Raw genomic sequence first — 18633 nt, forward strand, 5'->3', positions numbered from 1 at the left:
TTAAAAGTAGAGCAATTAAAAATATATGAAGAAACAATTAGGATCAACAGGAAGCACGTGTGGTTTTGTGGCCTTTTTTCCCCCTCCCAATGCCTAAAATACAAGGGAATGTATTGGTTTATACCAGTTGGTTTGACACAGTTGTTGAAAGGAGGCACCACTCACTCTTCTCTGCTTATTTAGGAAAGGCATCTTTTATTATCTCCTTACAAGTACCTGGGCTTAGGAAAAAAAATTTCTAAAATTGTAGTTGTAACTGATGCTACGAGTTTGCAAATCTCTGTAAATGCTAAATTGAGTACTTCTCAATGTCAATGTCAATTTAATGTCAATAATAGTATAAACACTTCCTTAACAGTTCATACAGTTCAATGGAGAGTTACTTCTCCCTGAATGCTGACCTTTATCAGATTAATGCAAATGGCTAACATCCCTAAACCACACAAGTTGATTATTGCACGTACTTTCGTTGATAGGGAGTCTCAGATGAACTATTGTTTTATCAGTTCTATTTATCAGCATTTGCTGATAAATTTGGTGAGGTTATCAACAGTCACCACTCTGAGAATTAAGCCTCTACATACTATTGGTGTCCTGTAGTGATCACTGAAGTACTGCCGTGCTCCAGCAAACCCTCTGAAGTTTGACTGCCCTCTTTAGTGCAGATATATATTTTCATAATTCTGATAAAAGTGCTCCGCAGAAGTACAGAAATTGGAAAATTTAAACCAATGCTGTTTCTAGCATGATGGTTGCTCCTTCACAAAGCAGGCCTGTGCCACCCTTTTTCTTTTCCCATGAATAGATGCTCCCTTTAGAACCACTATGACCTGTAAGATTCCTTAGTTTTTTACTTTTTTGCTCATTGGTTACTTTTTTAGGTTCAGGAGGCCTTTCTCAGCTTCCTTTATAAGCACAGTCCATGATGTCCAAGTTCACTCTGTTCCTGGGATTTGCATTTATTAACTCACAGAGCGATAGTGAACACAAAGACCAGCTCAGTCCTTTGCCCAGGCTTGGCTGCGGCTACGCTTCCCCCCTCCACTGCTTAGCCCTTATTCTGGACTCTGTTTCCTTTAGGCAGCCGCTGGCACTTCATGGATGTCCTCGCGGCACAACAAGTTAGGGTCAACTGAGATTACCTTAGCCCCTTTCAGCCTATTGCAAAGAGCAACAGGCTATTACGGAGCTCTGTAAAGAACGACTTGTTGTTAACGTAGGATATATTTGTATCTTGGTTGCTGTTGCAGGGAAACCAGAACTTGCTGCACACTACTTGCTGAGGTGTGGCGTGTTGGCCATGCTGCAAAGGCAATCCAAGAGGCTACATAAAAGAGTCGGGTAGTGATTTGAATTGAATGCAGTGCAGCTGTATTAACAGCAGGACTCAGACTGGTTTGTTTAAAGCTGTCCTGGATGTGTCTACATGTAACGTTAGTTAGGTTAGTCTCTCCTACCTGTAATAGTGTAAAGGTTAGATGACAAGACAGAGCTAGGTAGCTCTGCTCACTTTATAGTGAAAAAGATACCTCTGGGGAGTAATAAAGCCCATCTGACTTAGACATCTATTTTAGATTATACAAATAATCCCCTGCAAGCATACTTTTCCTGTAAAAGGAGCTGAGATGACTAGCTTAGACTTGCTAGCTCAAGTTGGGTGAGATAAATCCTGAACACCTATTCGGTCATCTCTTTGGATGGGGTGTGACAGGAGGACAAGGCAACCACATCCATTATCAGGAGTGCATCCGCTCTGCAGCTCGTACCGTGTCACTGGGCATCAGAGGGCCGCCTGGATTGTTTATTTCTGTTTTGATGTTCAAGAGAAAATTATAAACACGTTCACTGTAACACTTTCTTTGATAAACAGCATTACATAAACTTGTCTGCCTACTTCTTGCCTTTAAAAGGCAGACTAGAGGAGCTGAAATAGGCCAGTCCTGTCTCGTGCGCTTGGAACTGGATGAACCTGACCCGCGCTGTGCCCACTCACCCTGTGCTCATTGCTGGGGAGGAAGGGGGCGAAACAGGGGAGTGCTCCCCATCTGTTTGGGAAGGAAGGATCCTTCCCTGCCTCTACGTGTGGAAAAAGTCTTCACAGCTTGCTATGAAATCCAAGAACAGTTACAGTTTGAGGATTATCTGCTGCAGTTGTTACTGTGATTAACGTATTCTGAGTCTCTGGCAATCGCCCTGCTTGGTTCGGTGGCACAGGTATTGTTACATATTGGCATGTGATGTAAGAAAACAGTGATTTCTCTAATTTTTAATAATTACTCAGTCACGTCATTGAAGATTTTCTGGAGGCTTTTTTCCCTGTATGAGGTACATGACATGCTCGAAAGAGAATAAACAGGAGACAAACTGTTTAAACTGAATTAGGGTTTGAACTCCAGCACTGCGAGTGCAGTAGCATTAACACTCCAACAGTGCTAAGCCTTTACACCACCTGCTTTCCCTGTTTGTGTTACACTTCTTTTCCTGTGCTTGCTTCTATTGGCCTTTTGCTCTGACAGACCCAGTGACTCATTCCTCCAGTGTGCCAGTCTGCCCAGCTGACTCTCATCCTTTAAAACTCTAGAGTAACTTGCCTCTTAAAGGAAAAAGAAGTATTGGAGCTCACGAAGCAAGCCATCCATTTGACTTTGCATTTATTCATGGTACAAAAGGCAGGGCCAGAATACCAGCATCAGATGTTCTAAGTTTGTGCATATGAAAAGTTGCAGGGTAGATTCTGGTCTCCTGTTGCTGTGATTTATTTTGCCAGGTGTGCAACAACTCAGCTAAAGAAACCATATGTTTCTCTGGCTTTGTACCAAGAAGTAAAACCTTTTCATTTTTTTTTTTTCTTAAAAGAACCCAAACCAGCTAAAAATTAAAACTCTAAAACTAGAAGCAAAATAATTATTCAACGAGCTGTATAGGGTTGGCTTGGTATTTATTTTCTCCATGTCATATTTCTTTGATGTAAATTAAAAAGTACATGCTAAGGTTACACCGATTAATTTGCTTGGCATGGCAACATGCACTACAAAGGCCAGAGTCCAGCTCAGCTGCATTAAATAGGTAATATATTTTGTTTAAAGTTTCAATTAAAGCCTGGGGTCAAAAGATAAAATGGTCCCTGTGGGATCTTGAACACTTTAATGCCAATATTAGTATTGCTTAAGGATCAGCCTCTGCTCTAGATGTCTTTTGCGTTCCTTGAAATCCGATATTGTACAGTTGATTGTATTACATTGCTTTTAAAACCACACTGGCCCACCTGCTACAGTAATTCATACTCCTGCCAGTTAAGTGGTGTGAGGTGGACCATGGAGGCTTTATTTTAAAACCGAACAGTAACAAGAAAGATGTTGGGGTGGCATTGTTCAGGTTTAGATTGGCAAGATACTGCCATAAAGACAAACGTCTTGATCGCACTTCATCTGCCCTTGCCAACTAACATCTGAAGGTCTATTTTCAAATGCATTTAATGCAAAGCCTTGCAAACATTTTTGATGAGAAGTGTGAGTTACAAAAGAAGCTAACAGTGCAGGAGTGAATACAGTTAATGATGCACAGATTAGAGTTTAGATTTCTCTTTGCTAATCTGCTACATTGCACATGGACAGAAAACAAATCATATGCAAGTGGCAGTCAGGTACAGAACAGGAAAGGGGAGCCAGATTTTACATCTGGCGCAGAGGTTTGCATCATAAGTACAAAGGCTTAGCATGCAGAGAGACTTTCTGTGTTGATGATTCTAACATAACTATTGCTTTATTTGATTATGCTTCTGGGTGGATGTGGCTGTTTGTACAAACCTGTTAATATTGTTAAGGCTCCTATCCCATTTGCCCCCTGCTCCCATTAAATGCTTTTTTATTGAATTACTTTTAAATATTGTTTAGAACTCCAAGAAACACTTTTGCTGGTATACTTTTACAGTTCATGCTGTGCAAGACTTACTTTTTAAGAGCCAAAGATGATTAAGCTGTGAAATACATATCCCACATCATAACTTATGCAGAGCATGGTACCTGCACTTGTCTGAGCTCCAGTCATCAGTGTGCTTCCTATGCATCTCATGAAGCTTTACTGACAATTTCTTACTAAATGTACATCACAAACTTTTTTTCTTTTAAAACTAGCTTGGTGGAAAAAAAGGGGTTTTTTTCTTGCATATGTATATTTTATTATATGTTCTAGGGAAATAAGAATGGAGTCCACTCCAACAGTGATGGGAGTAAAAGGCTGTGCTTCCTTCTCTCCCCCTCCTTGCTCCCATCCTGCTACTTTAACTCTTCCCCCTCTGAGACTTTTATGGCAGTTTATATCTGCTGTCCTAAGCTGAGTATAAATCTCTGGGCTGACTGCAACGTCTCCTGTTTTTTCACTTGGTTTTGTTTGAGGGATTCAAGCTGGGTATGAAGGTTACAGCAGTGGATTGCTGAGGGGGTAGTGGATGCAATGTTTGAGACCAGGGTTTTTTTCCCCAGGTTCTCAGGCTTTCTTAGTTTTATCTCTTTGGACTATTGACCTATAATTTCATGTGAAATGCTTGAGTTTTCATAGGCAATATTCTGAAAGAGCTAAGAGTTTAAGCCTGCAATGCATTTGTATTTTAAACATATGGGGGTTTGTATGAAAATAGGTATAATCATAACATTTGTAGACCAGAAATGTGGTCCAATACTGAAATTGTACTACAGGGATCCCAGTTAGGCGTGATACTAATGGAAAGTGCTTCTGTTAAGAGTGTTTTAAAGAAACCTATAGTGGCATTATGTCTATCTTCTACTGACAAAAGAAATAATCTTTAAAATGTGTGTAAATAAAGTAAAAGGCAAGAAAAGAGTACAATCACTTGTTCAGTTATGAATTCTTAGTTTGTCCCCTTATAATTTACTGCTGGTTGCACACCTGTTGGAAAATGAAAATGGCATTATTTATCTCAGGTGAGCTCAATGCCTCTATTTGTGTCAATATACTTCTTTCACTGGAAGTCGTTGTACAACAGGAAACAGCTGCGCAAAGTCCATGCTGTTCCATGCTGCAACTGATTTTATTTTGCCCTTCATTTATATCTGTTTCCCGCTTTAGGTTTTTGCCTTCAAAAGTAGCTTAGTGGTCTAATTAAACTAGATCAAAGGCTTTGCTTTGGCTAATTGAGGCCTATAAGAATCTGCTCACCCGAAGTAAATGTGGATTGACTCACATCTATCAAAAGCCCTCTTAAAATACAATACATTCCTTGAAATCTTCAAGGAGATTGTTCTGTAAAAGGAGGAAAAGCAAACAGAATATGCTTAGTCTGTGCAGAACTTGATACTCATTAAGTTCACATGCTTCAGCTGTTTCAGAGAAGATGTGCATGCACTGCATATTTATCACCAAGACTGTTAATCTTTTGCAGTATATCTTAAACATCGGTATAGTGTAACATCAAACTATGCTTCTAGATTTATTATGTTATTTTATGCACTGGTACCTAAGGGAAGAAAGAAGGAAGTTATATATCTAGAGGGGTGCATTTAGAGTAAGTGCATCTGCAGCCTTGATTTGCACAAGGAGGCTGCACGGTTGCATTATGAAAGACACAAACCCCTTGTGGTATTGTGGTACACAGGGATGCAGACCTCTCCATCATTTTCTAAGGCAACCTGTTTATGTTCCCAATTCAAAGAAATGATGGAAAAAAGAAATTTAAATCCTGACTAAATGTATATATTAGAGATTTTCCTTTCCAAAGTGCATCTCCATCTTCCTTTCTGTTTTGACTTCTGCTCTTGTCAATGCCAAATTCTGTATTTTCTATATTACACTTTTACGATCCAGCAATTTGAGTGGCAGGTAATTAACATATACCAGGTTGATGCGAGGCAGATTTACCCTGCATTATCTCCTTTACAGAGATAATTTTTCAGTTGTCTTTTCAGCAGTATCTTTTGCGGTCCTAAGAGGAGGACCACAGGAGGGACATATGTTCTTAATCTGAAAGTATGGGTACGTGGCACCTATAGAGGCACAATGCCATTATATCCATAGTTCCATTGTACTTGCTCATAGATAAGTCTAACATGGTTCTGCAAGGAAATGGCCTTTGCTTGGTATGACCATGTGCATCTGAAACAGAACAAGTCCGAAATCAGCAGATGAGAGGTTAATCTAGAACCGTATAACATACATTCATGTAAGTGATACCTAATTTTGCTTTTTAACAATGTGTAATAAGTATTAGAAATATTTTTTTTCTTTTGAGGATTTGTATTAAGCTCATATTCCACTTCATTACTGAGTATAAAGTTAGCTTTTAAGGGGAAATAGCTGCTAGCAAGCAGATCCTTTATTGGTATTACTATTTAATATAAATATTTAATGTTTAATATGATTGTTATTGTTCTTTAATTATACTTAATTAATTTGTCCTGAGTTTTGGGTTTGTGGGATCATTTTAGTAGGGGTGTTTTTGTTGTTGTTTTAGTTTACTGGTGGGGTTTAGGGGTTTTTTTTTTGTTTATTTTGAAAGATTATTTTTCAATCCCAAGGATTCTGGGGAAATATGAGGAAATATTGGTTTGGAGAATGGTAGTCTTGCAACTGATCTATCTCTATGGCAAAGAAAATCCACTTGAGTACCAGGATTTTAGTTAGAGTGGTGTAAGTCTAGTTAAAAGGTAGCCCATTTCTCATTCAGTTGTCATAAAGTATTAATAGAGGTGTTAATGAACTATGCATACACTCCTTTAAATAGTGTTTCAGTTGCATATTAATCTGTTTTCTTGCACTACATTAGTAAATGAGTTACAACTGAATAATCTATGTTCCTCCTTTTGGAATAGGCTAAGAAATGGGTGCATAAATAACAGAAAATACTGGCTGAACTTCAAAAATTGAAAAATTTTTGAATGACTGATTTATCTCCTTTTATGCCAGTTAGCTGTTGAATTTCTTCCCACCACTCATTGTGCAGGCAATGCTGCACATGGCTGGATGTTGATATGGATTAAGGAACTGACATAACTGTCAATTTATGTCTTAAGGTTTCTACTGCCACAAATTTCTTTCTCTGTTGTTGTTACCTTTAATAGAAAAGTAGAATGCAACTCTCTTGAACTTTATAGCTTGGACAAGTTTAATTAGTAAATTGTGTGTGTGACCTTTCAGATTTTTAACATGAGTTTTGGAAGATTTTATGAGTTAACTAATTGTTAAAGTAAAAATAGAAACCAGCTCACATGTAGCATTGGTTTGCCTATTTTCTGCCAGTGGACACTCTGTTATTTTCCTCATGATTAAATCATTCATATTGCACGTTTATAAAAAAAAACAATCGTAAGTGACAAATATTGTTTTTCTTATTTTAATCTCAGACACACAAAAGCATCTGGAATGACAGAAGTCAATCCATACACGTTTTCTTTGTCATTTTGTTGGAAAACTATCTTAAGCTGGAATACCTTTTCTTAAAATTGCATCAGTCTAACAAATAAAATCACTTGATTGAATTAATGCTTCAATTAACAGTTGCTTGATTTTATTTCGGTCTTTGAGTATGGTGGTGACAGAGCCTTTGTCAGTTTCCAACTTACTTTGATTTCTTTTTAGATAGGAATGTCATTGTAAATCAATTAGAAGATGAAATTAATAACAGACACCCTAACAATACTTCCTTCTGTAGCAATGACATGTTCTAATTGCTTATAATACAGCAATTCTTGACGATAGGGGGGTTATGGGCAGAAAACAGACTCTTCAGAACAAAGATGTTCAGCTATAAAGAATTCCCGGTAAAGTCTTCAGGGGAATAAAATTCCTTTCTCTACAGTTTGACATTTAGATTGACATATTGTAGCTTCATTTCTAGATGCGCCACTCAGAAATACTCTCAAAGTTTTAGGAGGTTAGCTTGTAAAGTAGTTGAGCTCTTAAAACCTATTAAAAATTGAATTTCCCAGTACTCTGAAGATGTTAATCTCTTCTTATATCAGAATCCATCATGGAAAAAAGATGAGAACCTTGGATCTTTTTGAAATTTGGCAGTGCATTCAGCATATACTACCAGCAGATAATAACTCCATCTCTTATGGCTGCTTACATTACTTTTCAAAGGATCTTGTTGTTAATTGCTTGAAACTTTGCCAAGCTGTAACAGGTTGGGCTGGAATTTTCCACTTAAAGAAAAGAAAAGGGCAATATGGATTCCTCATTTCCTGTATGCTAAATGAAGTAGGGGCCTGTGGGAAAACTAGTATGCAATCAAATAATTAAACACTCTGCCATAAAGCTAGGGAGAGGAGTTGAGGGGAGCATATAACTTGACTTCTGACTTCTTCCATCCTTTCAACACTTGAATGCATGACTTTCTTTTGAGCATAACAAGGTATGATGTTACGTCAGTTATTTGTGAGTGCTGACATAGTGAAAAAAATGCATGTGACGTTGATATCCCTGAATTGGATCATGAGTTTTGAGGGGTGTTCATGTTCTTTTGGGGTTTCTTTCCTGTTTGGATTTTTTTTTTATTTTACTTGGATTTTTTTGAAATTTTTCATTTAGTTTGGCCCTAACCAGCAATAGAATGACTTGAGTACTTCTGGGACTGAAACATTGGCTACTTCTGTGTATGTAATCAGATATCCAAGACCAGTGCATGAGTACAGAATGCTCTGTAGATCCTTGAATTAGAAATCCTGGTCTGCTAGATTTAGCAGGCATGCACCCCTTTTTGGAAAAACTCTATTTTCTCATAAAAATCATGTTGGCTTCCCTTAGCCTTGGCTCAATGTAACTTCTGACTCTACGTCACACTCATTTTATCTGCAGGCTGTGGTTTGGTCATTTTGCATGCACTGCACCCTAACTCCTGAAACTCAAACTTGTGTGACACATTTTGCCTGGGATCCCTATCCTCTGGTAACAAAGACAGGAAAAAAAAAAGAAAAAAAAAACCAACTGGACCTAGTCCAATTTTCTTTCATCAGGAAAATCCTCCATAGCCCCTGTAAATACTCAAAGTAGCTCCCATGGTAAGAGTTCCTTCTATTTTACTTCTTTGAGCATGTAGGTGACACCTTTTTCTCTGAGTTTTGGGGGTGTGGTAGTTGGCTTCAAGCTTGAATAAAGAATGTTGGTCCTTCTCTCTCCCCTTGATGCCCGCACAGCTATTAATTTCCCTGTAAGGCAGAACTGAGGGCAGTGACACACCTGGAGACAGCCTTAGCTGACTTCTACTTGGGTGAGCTGTAGTCCTCTCTTGATCCTCCAGTGGCGGCACTCGATAAACTGTGATTTGATAATTTTGGGAAAATACTTAGCCATTTATTTGGAATGAATCAGCTGGTGAGATGACGAAATCCTGACTTCCCTGTAGGCATTTTCAGTCTGTCATGGGCTTGGGCAAGGGCACATTTATGCCTGGAGCCCTTGTGAGAGAGCTGTGTAAATGCAGGATATTAATCTGAAAGCTGCTGTTCTTCACCATTACATACTTGTTCAATATTGCTTATTTCCAACCTTTGAGTAATCTGGTTGTTTGCTTCTTGGAGAAAGAGCCTGTCTTTCCCTGTATGCTAAATTCTTTCTCAGAAACTTCAAGACTACAATTATCTGTACCACAGTAAATGGCTTTCTGACACCTCATTCATCTGTTGTTCTTCAGCACTGCCTGCCTCAGCCTCTCGCAGTAAAGGATTTCACTTTGAAAAGTGTCCGATTTTGGTCATTTCATACGTGACTTCTTAAGACTAGCGATTTTAAAATTATGAATGTTATATTCTAATTTAAACTAATTGTTGCAGGTGACCTAATTAAACTACATTCAGAGATTAAGTTTTTTTAATATCTTGCCCTTCCCTCTGTAGTTTCAGGACTGTTTTCTTAACCTTTCTGTGTTTTTTTAAAAAATCTAGTTTCTTGATGTATTATAATTAAATGCAAACACTCCATATTCTCCCTACCATTCCATGCTGTGTAATGTAGACTGATGGAAAAGAAGTAACTTTTCTACAGTAGGTGTGATAAAATTTCTGTCACTTCGAGACTTCTGACTGAAACCTAGCAGCTGGAGGTCTCTCTTGCAATTCTGTTCCAACAAGACTTTCATCTCAACCATGCTCTTTCAGCCCTAATAAGGCCATAACTCAATCTCCTCACTCAAGTGTCTGTAAGGCTTTTCTGTGTGTGTGTGTGTGTGTCATTGCAGGTGTTCAAAGCACTTCACCCTTTTCAAGATCTCTGCCCATTTAATACATAGCAAATTATAAATGAGATAATAAATTATGGAAGCCTTGAGAAATCTGGGGCATTCTCACTAGCTTTTGTTTCACCCCGCAGGAGAAGCCTATATGAGAATGAGCCGGCTGCCAGAAGCAGAGCGCTGGTACGTGGAGTCGCTGCGATCCAAGAGTGACCACATCCCAGCCCATCTCACCTACGGAAAACTGCTGGCTCTGACGGTGAGTTAATCAGCAGCTCCTGGGAGCTGGTCCCAGGCCCTTCAAGTAGATGAGGTAAAGGGACAGGAAGACTTTAGCCTGAAAATTGCTTATTGCCCTATTTGTTACGCTATTTCAGTCATCCCTTCTAATTAAGGATTTTGACAGTGTCGGGTTTTTTGTGAAACATTGCATCTGTTCCTGAAATAGAGCTACCTCTGTGCCAGAAGAAAACAGTTATAATAGGATAGGAACTTTATAACAGATAGTGAGGTTTCTCTGGTTGAAAAAGCCTTTATTGTAAGTAGTTTCGATCACAATTAATGATATTAATACAAAAAGATATTCAGTGTTTGACCCAGGGTTGTTGTAGCAGCCTATGGCAGAGGTGGGTGTGACCTATACTTTGTGAATTACATGTCTCATGCTTTGAATTTACACTTCTCTAGGAGTATCTCTTTGAGCATATGAAAAGAAATACTCAACTACTAAGGACTAGTTCTAAAAAAAAATCAGAAGAGTTGGACTTTTTTATTTCTTCCAAATTTACTTAGTCTTTTGAGTATAGATGAGCTTGTAACTCCAACTAAACTAGCCCCATATGATAGCTATAGCAGAGAGCCAGTCCTTCCTTGTTTTTCACACATTTTGAAGATGAAAACGGATTTCTATTTTATTCAATGAAATAATTATGTTTTAAAACTGCCTTTCACTTATTTTCCATTTCTCATTCCTATTTTTCCGATCATATCTTCTTTCTGTTTATCTACAGATACAGATTATCTGTTTTCTACATTTACTTTCATTGTTCACCCCAGCAGTTTCATATTTGCTTTCTATGCTCTATTGATAAGCCTTTGTATGGCTCTTCAATCCTTATGCCCCAGTCTGAATATCTTCCTCAACTTTTCACCTAGCTCTAAGCTTTTACTCTGACCTTGCTTATGCCTTGTCCAGTCTTCAAGCAGAAAATGTCCTTGGACACAAGTAGAGATCCAGTGAAGAAAAAGATTCGTAATTAATTTCAGCAGATCCATTGCTGCTAAGAGTATCTGAATTTGGAAAAAGGGGGAGAAATTAGAACAGAAGTTTTCTATATGAGTAACAAGTGACAACATAATCAGAAAGACTTAAAAACTGTTCAATGTTATCACATAATGTCAGATACAGAGTTTGATTAAAAACGACCTGGATGGGGTTTTTTTAGCTTGTAATGGAAGTTAAGATCGTTGTGTTATATCCCCACTGCCTGTCAGTTCCAGGCCCTGGAAAGGAAGCTTTTTGCTACCATTTTCACTTACAGTTAAAATTTCTTGGATATTGTCAAATACATGCACTCACTGATTATCTTCCTCTGGGACAGAACTGCAAGTAGGTTATACAGCAAAATTTCCTCATTTACGTTGCTTTTCTGGCAGATATCTTCATATCTTGCACCTAAGAATAATAGGAGAAAGTCAGTGTTACTGGTTTCTTCTCAGCAGATCTTTGACACAAAAGTTCTAAGTTATTGGAATTGCTTTGGGGAAAGAGTTTTCTCAATTAAAATAATTTTTTTTCTTTTTCTTTTTTTTTCTTCTTTTCTATTCCACACATACCCCTGTACCCCAGTACTCCTCTGGTTAATTTTGTACATTTTGTGAACTGCTGAGTATATGAAATATGAGGTCTGCTAGGGAAAGTCTTGAAATTGTTCTGGGAAACAAGGTCTCACAGTTTTCTTCAAAATAACAAAATCCCCAAATCCCATAACTCTGTACAAAAATTGTGAGCCACTAAAAAGAAATTTTTCATTTTGTCCCCTCATTATGAAAGTTCAGGTGTAGGATTAAACATTAGTGGCATACCCCAACTTTGGGAAGGAAGTGATGAAAAATGTACGCAAATCTACGCAAGTAGAATTGAACTGTTTACTTTTCTCCAGGGATATAAATGCAAGATACATGGCGGGGGGGATTGTGCCTTGAGGATCTGAACTATATTTGTGGAAGCATGTGTCTCATGAGCAAAAAGGACAGGACCTGTATACAACTTTGAACACTGAATACTGCACCGTGATAGGCAATAAAATACTCTGCCTATCCTTTCCCAACGCACACTTGCTTACCTATACTTGTTCTGTGCCAAATTGTAGTCTCTTATCGTCATGTTTGTTTGTTACCATCTCCTGACGCTTTTTTCTTTTATTACTGTTGCTTCTTCTCATATTCATGGCAGTATGTACAGATAGGGTTCACGTCCATTCTATTAACAGCAGCATAAGCTGAAAAGATGATGCTGATGTCCTGTTGGCTTGTAGTGACATTAGGACTTCATAAACACATAAGAACACAACATGTTGATGAAAAAGTAGAGATGTCAGAAAATTTTTCAGGTGGTTATGTCATTCATGAAAAAAAAAGTTCATTCACCTTTGATCTGTTGAAATTTGGTATTTATTTCATTTAATTCTTTCAGCTACAAAGTTTGAAAAGACATTCAGCAGGAAAATGGATGATGTAGAGATTTGGCAGTAGAATATGGATTTTTGTCTCTGTGTTGGTCACTTATCCTTAGTCAGTTTTGCAGCCTAGCATCTGCTCAGTGATTCACATTAAATGAATTTTGTCTAGTTTCTAGTATACTGAATTGTACTAGGATTAGTTCCCATCACAAATATATGATTGCCATAACTGAGATGCTTCCTGGAAGTCTGCATAGACTTCCTCAGGATTCAATAGCATTAGAGCTGCTCCCTTTTGGCATTGCTGTTTCAGCCCATACCTAACTTGAGGTACCACTGTGATTTATTCTGGTAAACTTTGCGACCTAGGCTCATGATCATTTTCTCACAGCCTGTATATTTAGGAGAAAGAAAAGCCTACTTCAGTTAGTTTTCAGATGTCAGAGAAGAGACATTTTAGAGGCTTCTTTTCCAATATCTGTTGGAACCAAACCTTCAGAATTTTTACAAGCCTGTTTCTGACTATAAGTGCTGAGACAAAATGATTGATAACACTTCTTTGTCTCTCTTTTCCAGGAGAGAAATGTGAGATGGTTGATGAAGTGAAGGGTGGAAGTGGGTGCTAATATAGATAGAAAATTTTTCTCTGTCAGTGAAATTGGGGGGGGGAGGGAGGAGAGGAGGAAGGTTTCAGACAAGTTCCTAAGTACCAGCCAAAGGCAATTCTAGTATAAAACCCCCTAGCAGTAAAGTCAGTCCTGTAAAGTTCACAAATTCAGCTATGTTTTACTTCCTGATTTAAATTCCAACGAAGTGGCTTAAGTTTAACCCCAGCTTTTCTGCCTCCTCAAGCCTGTTGCCAGTATTAATGCTTACTAAAAGCAGCATGACATAGAATCATAGAATCATAAGATCATATAATCATTTAGCTTGGAAAAGACCGTTAAGAGCATTGAGTCCGACTGTTAACCTAGCACTGCCAAGTCCACTACTAAACCATGTCCCTAAGTGCCACTTCTATGCATCCTTTGAATACCTCCAGAGATGGTGACTCAATCACTTCCCTGGGCAGCCTGTTCCACGGCTCAACAACCCTTTCGGTGAAGAAATTTTTCCTAATATCCAATCTAAACCTCCCCTGCCACAACTTGAGGCCGTTTCCTCTTGCCGTATCACTTGTTACTTGGGAAAAGAGGCTGACACCCACCTCGCTACACCCTCCTTTCAGGTAGTTGGAGAGAGCGATAAGGTCTCCCCTCAGCCTCCTTTTCTCCAGGCTAAACAACCCCAGGTCCCTCAGCTGCTCCTCATCAGACTTGTGCTCTAGACCTTTCTCCAGCTTTGTTGCTCTTCTTTGAACACGCTCCAGCACCTCCATGTCTTTCTTGTCATGAGCGGCCCAAAACTGAACACAGGATTTGAAGTGCGGCCTCACCAGTGCCCAGTACAGGGGGACGATCGCTGCCCTGCTCCTGCTGGCCACGCTAGTTCTGATGCAGGCCAGGATGCTGTTGGCCTTCTTGGCCACCTGGGCACACTGCTGGCTCATATTCAGCCGGCTGTCGACCAACACCCCCAGGTCCTTTTCCGCCAGGCAGCTTTCCAGCCGCTCTTCCCCAAGCCTGTAGCATTTCATGGGGTTGTTGTGACCCAAGTCCAGGACCTGGCACTGATCCTTGTTGAATCTCATACAGCTGGCCTCAGCCCATTGAACCAGCCTGTCCAGATCCCTCTGTAGAGCCTTCCTGCCCTCGAGCAGATCAACACTCCCACCCAACTTGGTGGCATCTGCAAACTTACCGAGGGTGCACTCGATCCCCTCGTCCAGATCCTTGATAAAGATATTAAACAGAACGAGCCCCAATACTGAGCCCTGGGGAACACCACTTGTGACTGGGCACCAACTGGATTTAACTCCATTCACCACAAACTTCATTTTAACTCCACTTACCACACGCTTCATTTAATCCCTTAGTGCCGGTCTGGATACCTGGACCCCCTTCTTGTACCTTCTGTTTTCTTTGCCTTCCCATAAGGAACAGTGAGGGTGACTATGCTCAGTGTGTAGACTAGAGATTTGCAAAATTGCTTGCTAGTTACAGCAGACTATCCTTTCCCAACTTTCAGCAAAAGCTTTTCAGAGTTTCATCAATGGGGACATAGAGACAAATGAGCATTCTAGAGTGTAAACTGTTTATTTTGTTCATGTTGTCTGGCCTTGGTTCTGTCAAATGCAAACTAGGAACTCTGCATGTTTTCTAAATCCACAATGACCTGTGCCTTTTCTCTTTCTTTTTTATTTCAATACTTCTTTGAGTTCTACAGCACACTTAAAATAAAGGCACCATATACTAGATGAGTTTATTAGCTTAACAATGAAAAATATGTTTGGGTTGGGTTTTTTTTAATTATTATTTCCAATGTGACCAATAACCCTCATAAGCAATCTGATCTAAATAAAATGTTAACTCTGCTTTGAGCAGGGGATTGGACAGGATGTTATCTCAAGGTCTCTTCCAACATGAATCGTTCTATGATTCTATATGCCTGCCTTTATTTTGATTCTGAAGCTAGTTCCAGTTTACTAAAATGCAGTGTTTTGAATCAAAGTTGAGGTACAGACATGTTTTTAATATTAACACCTATTATCCTCTCTTACTGAAAAGAGATTTTAGAGAAGGATTAGCTTCTACCAGAATGACTTACCTTTTGCAAGGTCGTGAGTGGCATGTAAAACTATAAAGAAGGTAAATTACAATACATCTACTGTGATAAATTTAAAATTATTACAGTCATGCTGTAAGTGACAGATACTAATTGATGTCATCATCTCAGGTTGATTTTACTAGTTTCCTATTTGCGCATAGCTAATGTCACTACTCTTCCAAAAGGCAATTTAAATCTTAAACTTGCATTTTGTGAGAGGTGAAATGAACAATAGTAAGCAAAAGCATAATCTACGCTATTTAATTTTACTTGTGCTGATTCTTTTGGGTTTGTATATAGAACAGAATAGAATCATTTCAGTTGTAAGGGACCTACAAGGATCATCTAGTCCAGCTACCTGACCAATTCAGGGCTGACCAACAGTTAAAACATGTTATTAAGGGCATTGTCCAAATGCCTCTTAAACACTGACAGGCTTGGGGCACCGACCTCCTCTCTAGGAAGCCTGCTCCAGGGTTTGACCACCCTTGCGGTAAAGAAATGCTTCCTAGTGTCCAGCCTAAACCTCCCCTGGCGCAGGTTTGAACCATTCCCATGTGTCCCATCCCTGGACCCCAGGGAGAAGAGCTCAGCACCTCCCTCCCCACGTCCCCTCCTCGGGAAGCTGCAGAGAGCAATGAGGTCGCCCCTCAGCCTCCTTTTCTCTGAACTAGACAAACCCAAAGTCCTCAGCCGCTCCTCACAGGACATGCCTTCCAGCCCTGTTGCCTTCCTCCAGATGCATTCAAGGACCTGAACATCCTTCTTAAATTGTGGGGCCCAGAACTGCACACAGTACTCAGGGTGAGGCTGCACCAATGCTGAATAAAATATGCTCAATAAAAGCACATACAATTTGTAAATTGTTTCATACATAAGTTTCCATATGTTCCAGAAAAAGTCTTCAAAAGACAACACGATGTTTTTTTTATTTCTGTTCAACGTTCTCTTCGGAGATGAACATCACTGACAACCTCTGTGGGTGTTAATAAGTAGTTTGTTTGTTTACTTCTAGAAATGTTTTAATGAACAGTTAAAAATGTATTTATTCAAGAACAGGAGAATTCTTGAGAAAGGACATTATTTTTTCTGAGTTTAGAAGTATGTGAAAATTGAAAGTATAGAGTGTTACAAGCCCAGTCTTTGACAGGTGATTAGACAAACCTCAAGAAATAATATTTTCTTCTCCAAAGCCTACACAAATTTTTGTGTGTGTTTCTGGGAATATGGAAAGATGCAAAACCAGAGTAACCCAATAAAGTAAAAAGTGAAATAAAAATCCAAATAAAACAAGCTTCCCTTCCCTACCCCTGAAAACCTTCTGGTGACAAACTCTTATCCATCAATAATAATTTTAAATACTAAACATGGCATTTCTGCACAAAATTATTCTCAGTAAAGTTTGCTTCCTGAAAATCTTTAAAGATACATTCATAAAACTCAGAAAATGCTGTTCAGCTTGTAATAACTGTAATTTACAATGACACAAACCAAAACAAAGAAACAAACAGAAACCAAACCAAGAATAGCTGTTAATTTGTTATTGATTCTTGAAATACGTTAAGTGGTGCAGTTCTAATTTGCATGCAATAAAACCTTTGGAGTAAAAAATTACTTATTAGTACTAAAACAATTCTCTCTTTTTATTTTAATGCAAAAATTTGTCTCGAGGCTTGTAAGCTTTTTGGGGATACAAGAAATGCCAGGTGAACTTAGGCATGCTGCTGTATATGCAGAAAAAAACAGACCAACTTAAGAGCTCCAAAGGAATAGCTGATGAATTTACAGTCGTCTTACCTAATATCATAAGTTACAAGTATTTCATAACCACTATATTGGATAATGTTATATGTTCGTACCTAAAAATTACAGCTCACTAAGCTACAATTTTCCTGAAAATATATTAGAAAAGTATAATTTAGTGGTTGAAAAGCATGATTAGTAGCTCAGCTAGTAAAATAATTGGAAAATAGCCAGTTGTCTGGGGCTTAAGTTTGTGTTTTTTCTTTTTTTATTATTTTTTCAGAAAGAACATGTAGCTGTTTAGGACTGCAGTGCTTTAGCATTATGTGCTTTTCATATCTTCAACTCGTTAAGCTGCATGAATTACTTGAGAAATTTATTTGTCAATGATGTGACATGTTAGCTGACGTAGCCAATCTCCTGGTAGCACAGGAGTTTGGTACCACAGCATCTGAGCCTCATCCCTTGCTCAGGTAATTTATATATAAAGAAAAGCATAATTTTTGTAAAAGGCTTTAAAATTGCAAGGCTCCCAGTTCTAAGATAAAAATGAGTCTGTCAAAAATGACAGTGCCTGGTGAGGCCTTGAGCACGTGCTGTAATTCATCTTCCATCATGCTAAAAAAAAATCGGTTATAAGCAAGGCTTTTAAATTTTTTTCCTCTTCTCACTTTAGTCTTCCTAAAGAGAAGACTAAGAAACCCTCTCTCCTAGTGACTGGCCTCTCTGCCATCAGGCAGTAGATGGTTGTTATAGTAGCATGCTAGTCTGAGAAGCTTTATTTCAATTATAAATAAATCTGTTTTGATGTTTTGTTTTATCTGTTTTGAGTGAACTTGAGCCCACAAACCACCCCTCATAGCTTGCAGTAGTGCCTATAATTGTTAAAGTACTTAGGGACAGCCCCATATTGTAACATTTAGCGTGTTGCATCTAGGAATTACAGGCTTTGCTATATTTCTTTGGAAAAAATTGCACAGTGTTTTCTTGCATTTTACACGGCACCACACAGTGCTGTTAATCTCCTATTTTTTACTGGCTTGGAAAATCACCCAAAGTGCTGTAAGAAACATTTACTTTGCCTCATAAAATTTCTGTGTTACAGCTCCAAACCATATTAAACTCAGTAATAATCACCCTAGAAGATTCCCTAAAATCTAAAATATTTTATTTTAAAATGGTTTTTCCGAAGGGGGATGGGGAGAAAGCAGACATAGACATGATAGAGGCTGGCAGTGTTTTGGATTAAAATAAAAGAAACAGGATTGTGACATTCAAGTATCAGCATTGAAGTTAAATACTTTTTTTTAAGTTTCAGAATAC

General features: G+C 38.6%; 1 protein-coding gene across 1 annotated transcript in view; it reads left to right on the forward strand.

Annotated features, from left to right (window-relative positions):
- TMTC2 (transmembrane and tetratricopeptide repeat containing 2) overlaps positions 1-18633 on the forward strand; it is a 259941-nt gene that overhangs the window by 188902 nt on the left and 52406 nt on the right. The window contains exon 8 of the mRNA XM_010561834.1: positions 10318-10439. Within this exon, the coding sequence (XP_010560136.1) occupies positions 10318-10439 (122 nt within the window). The remainder of the gene's footprint in view (positions 1-10317; positions 10440-18633) is intronic.

This window comes from Haliaeetus leucocephalus, unplaced genomic scaffold, assembly GCF_000737465.1.
Source record: "Haliaeetus leucocephalus isolate CR32 unplaced genomic scaffold, Haliaeetus_leucocephalus-4.0 Scaffold151, whole genome shotgun sequence".
NCBI classification, from domain to species: domain Eukaryota; kingdom Metazoa; phylum Chordata; class Aves; order Accipitriformes; family Accipitridae; genus Haliaeetus; species Haliaeetus leucocephalus.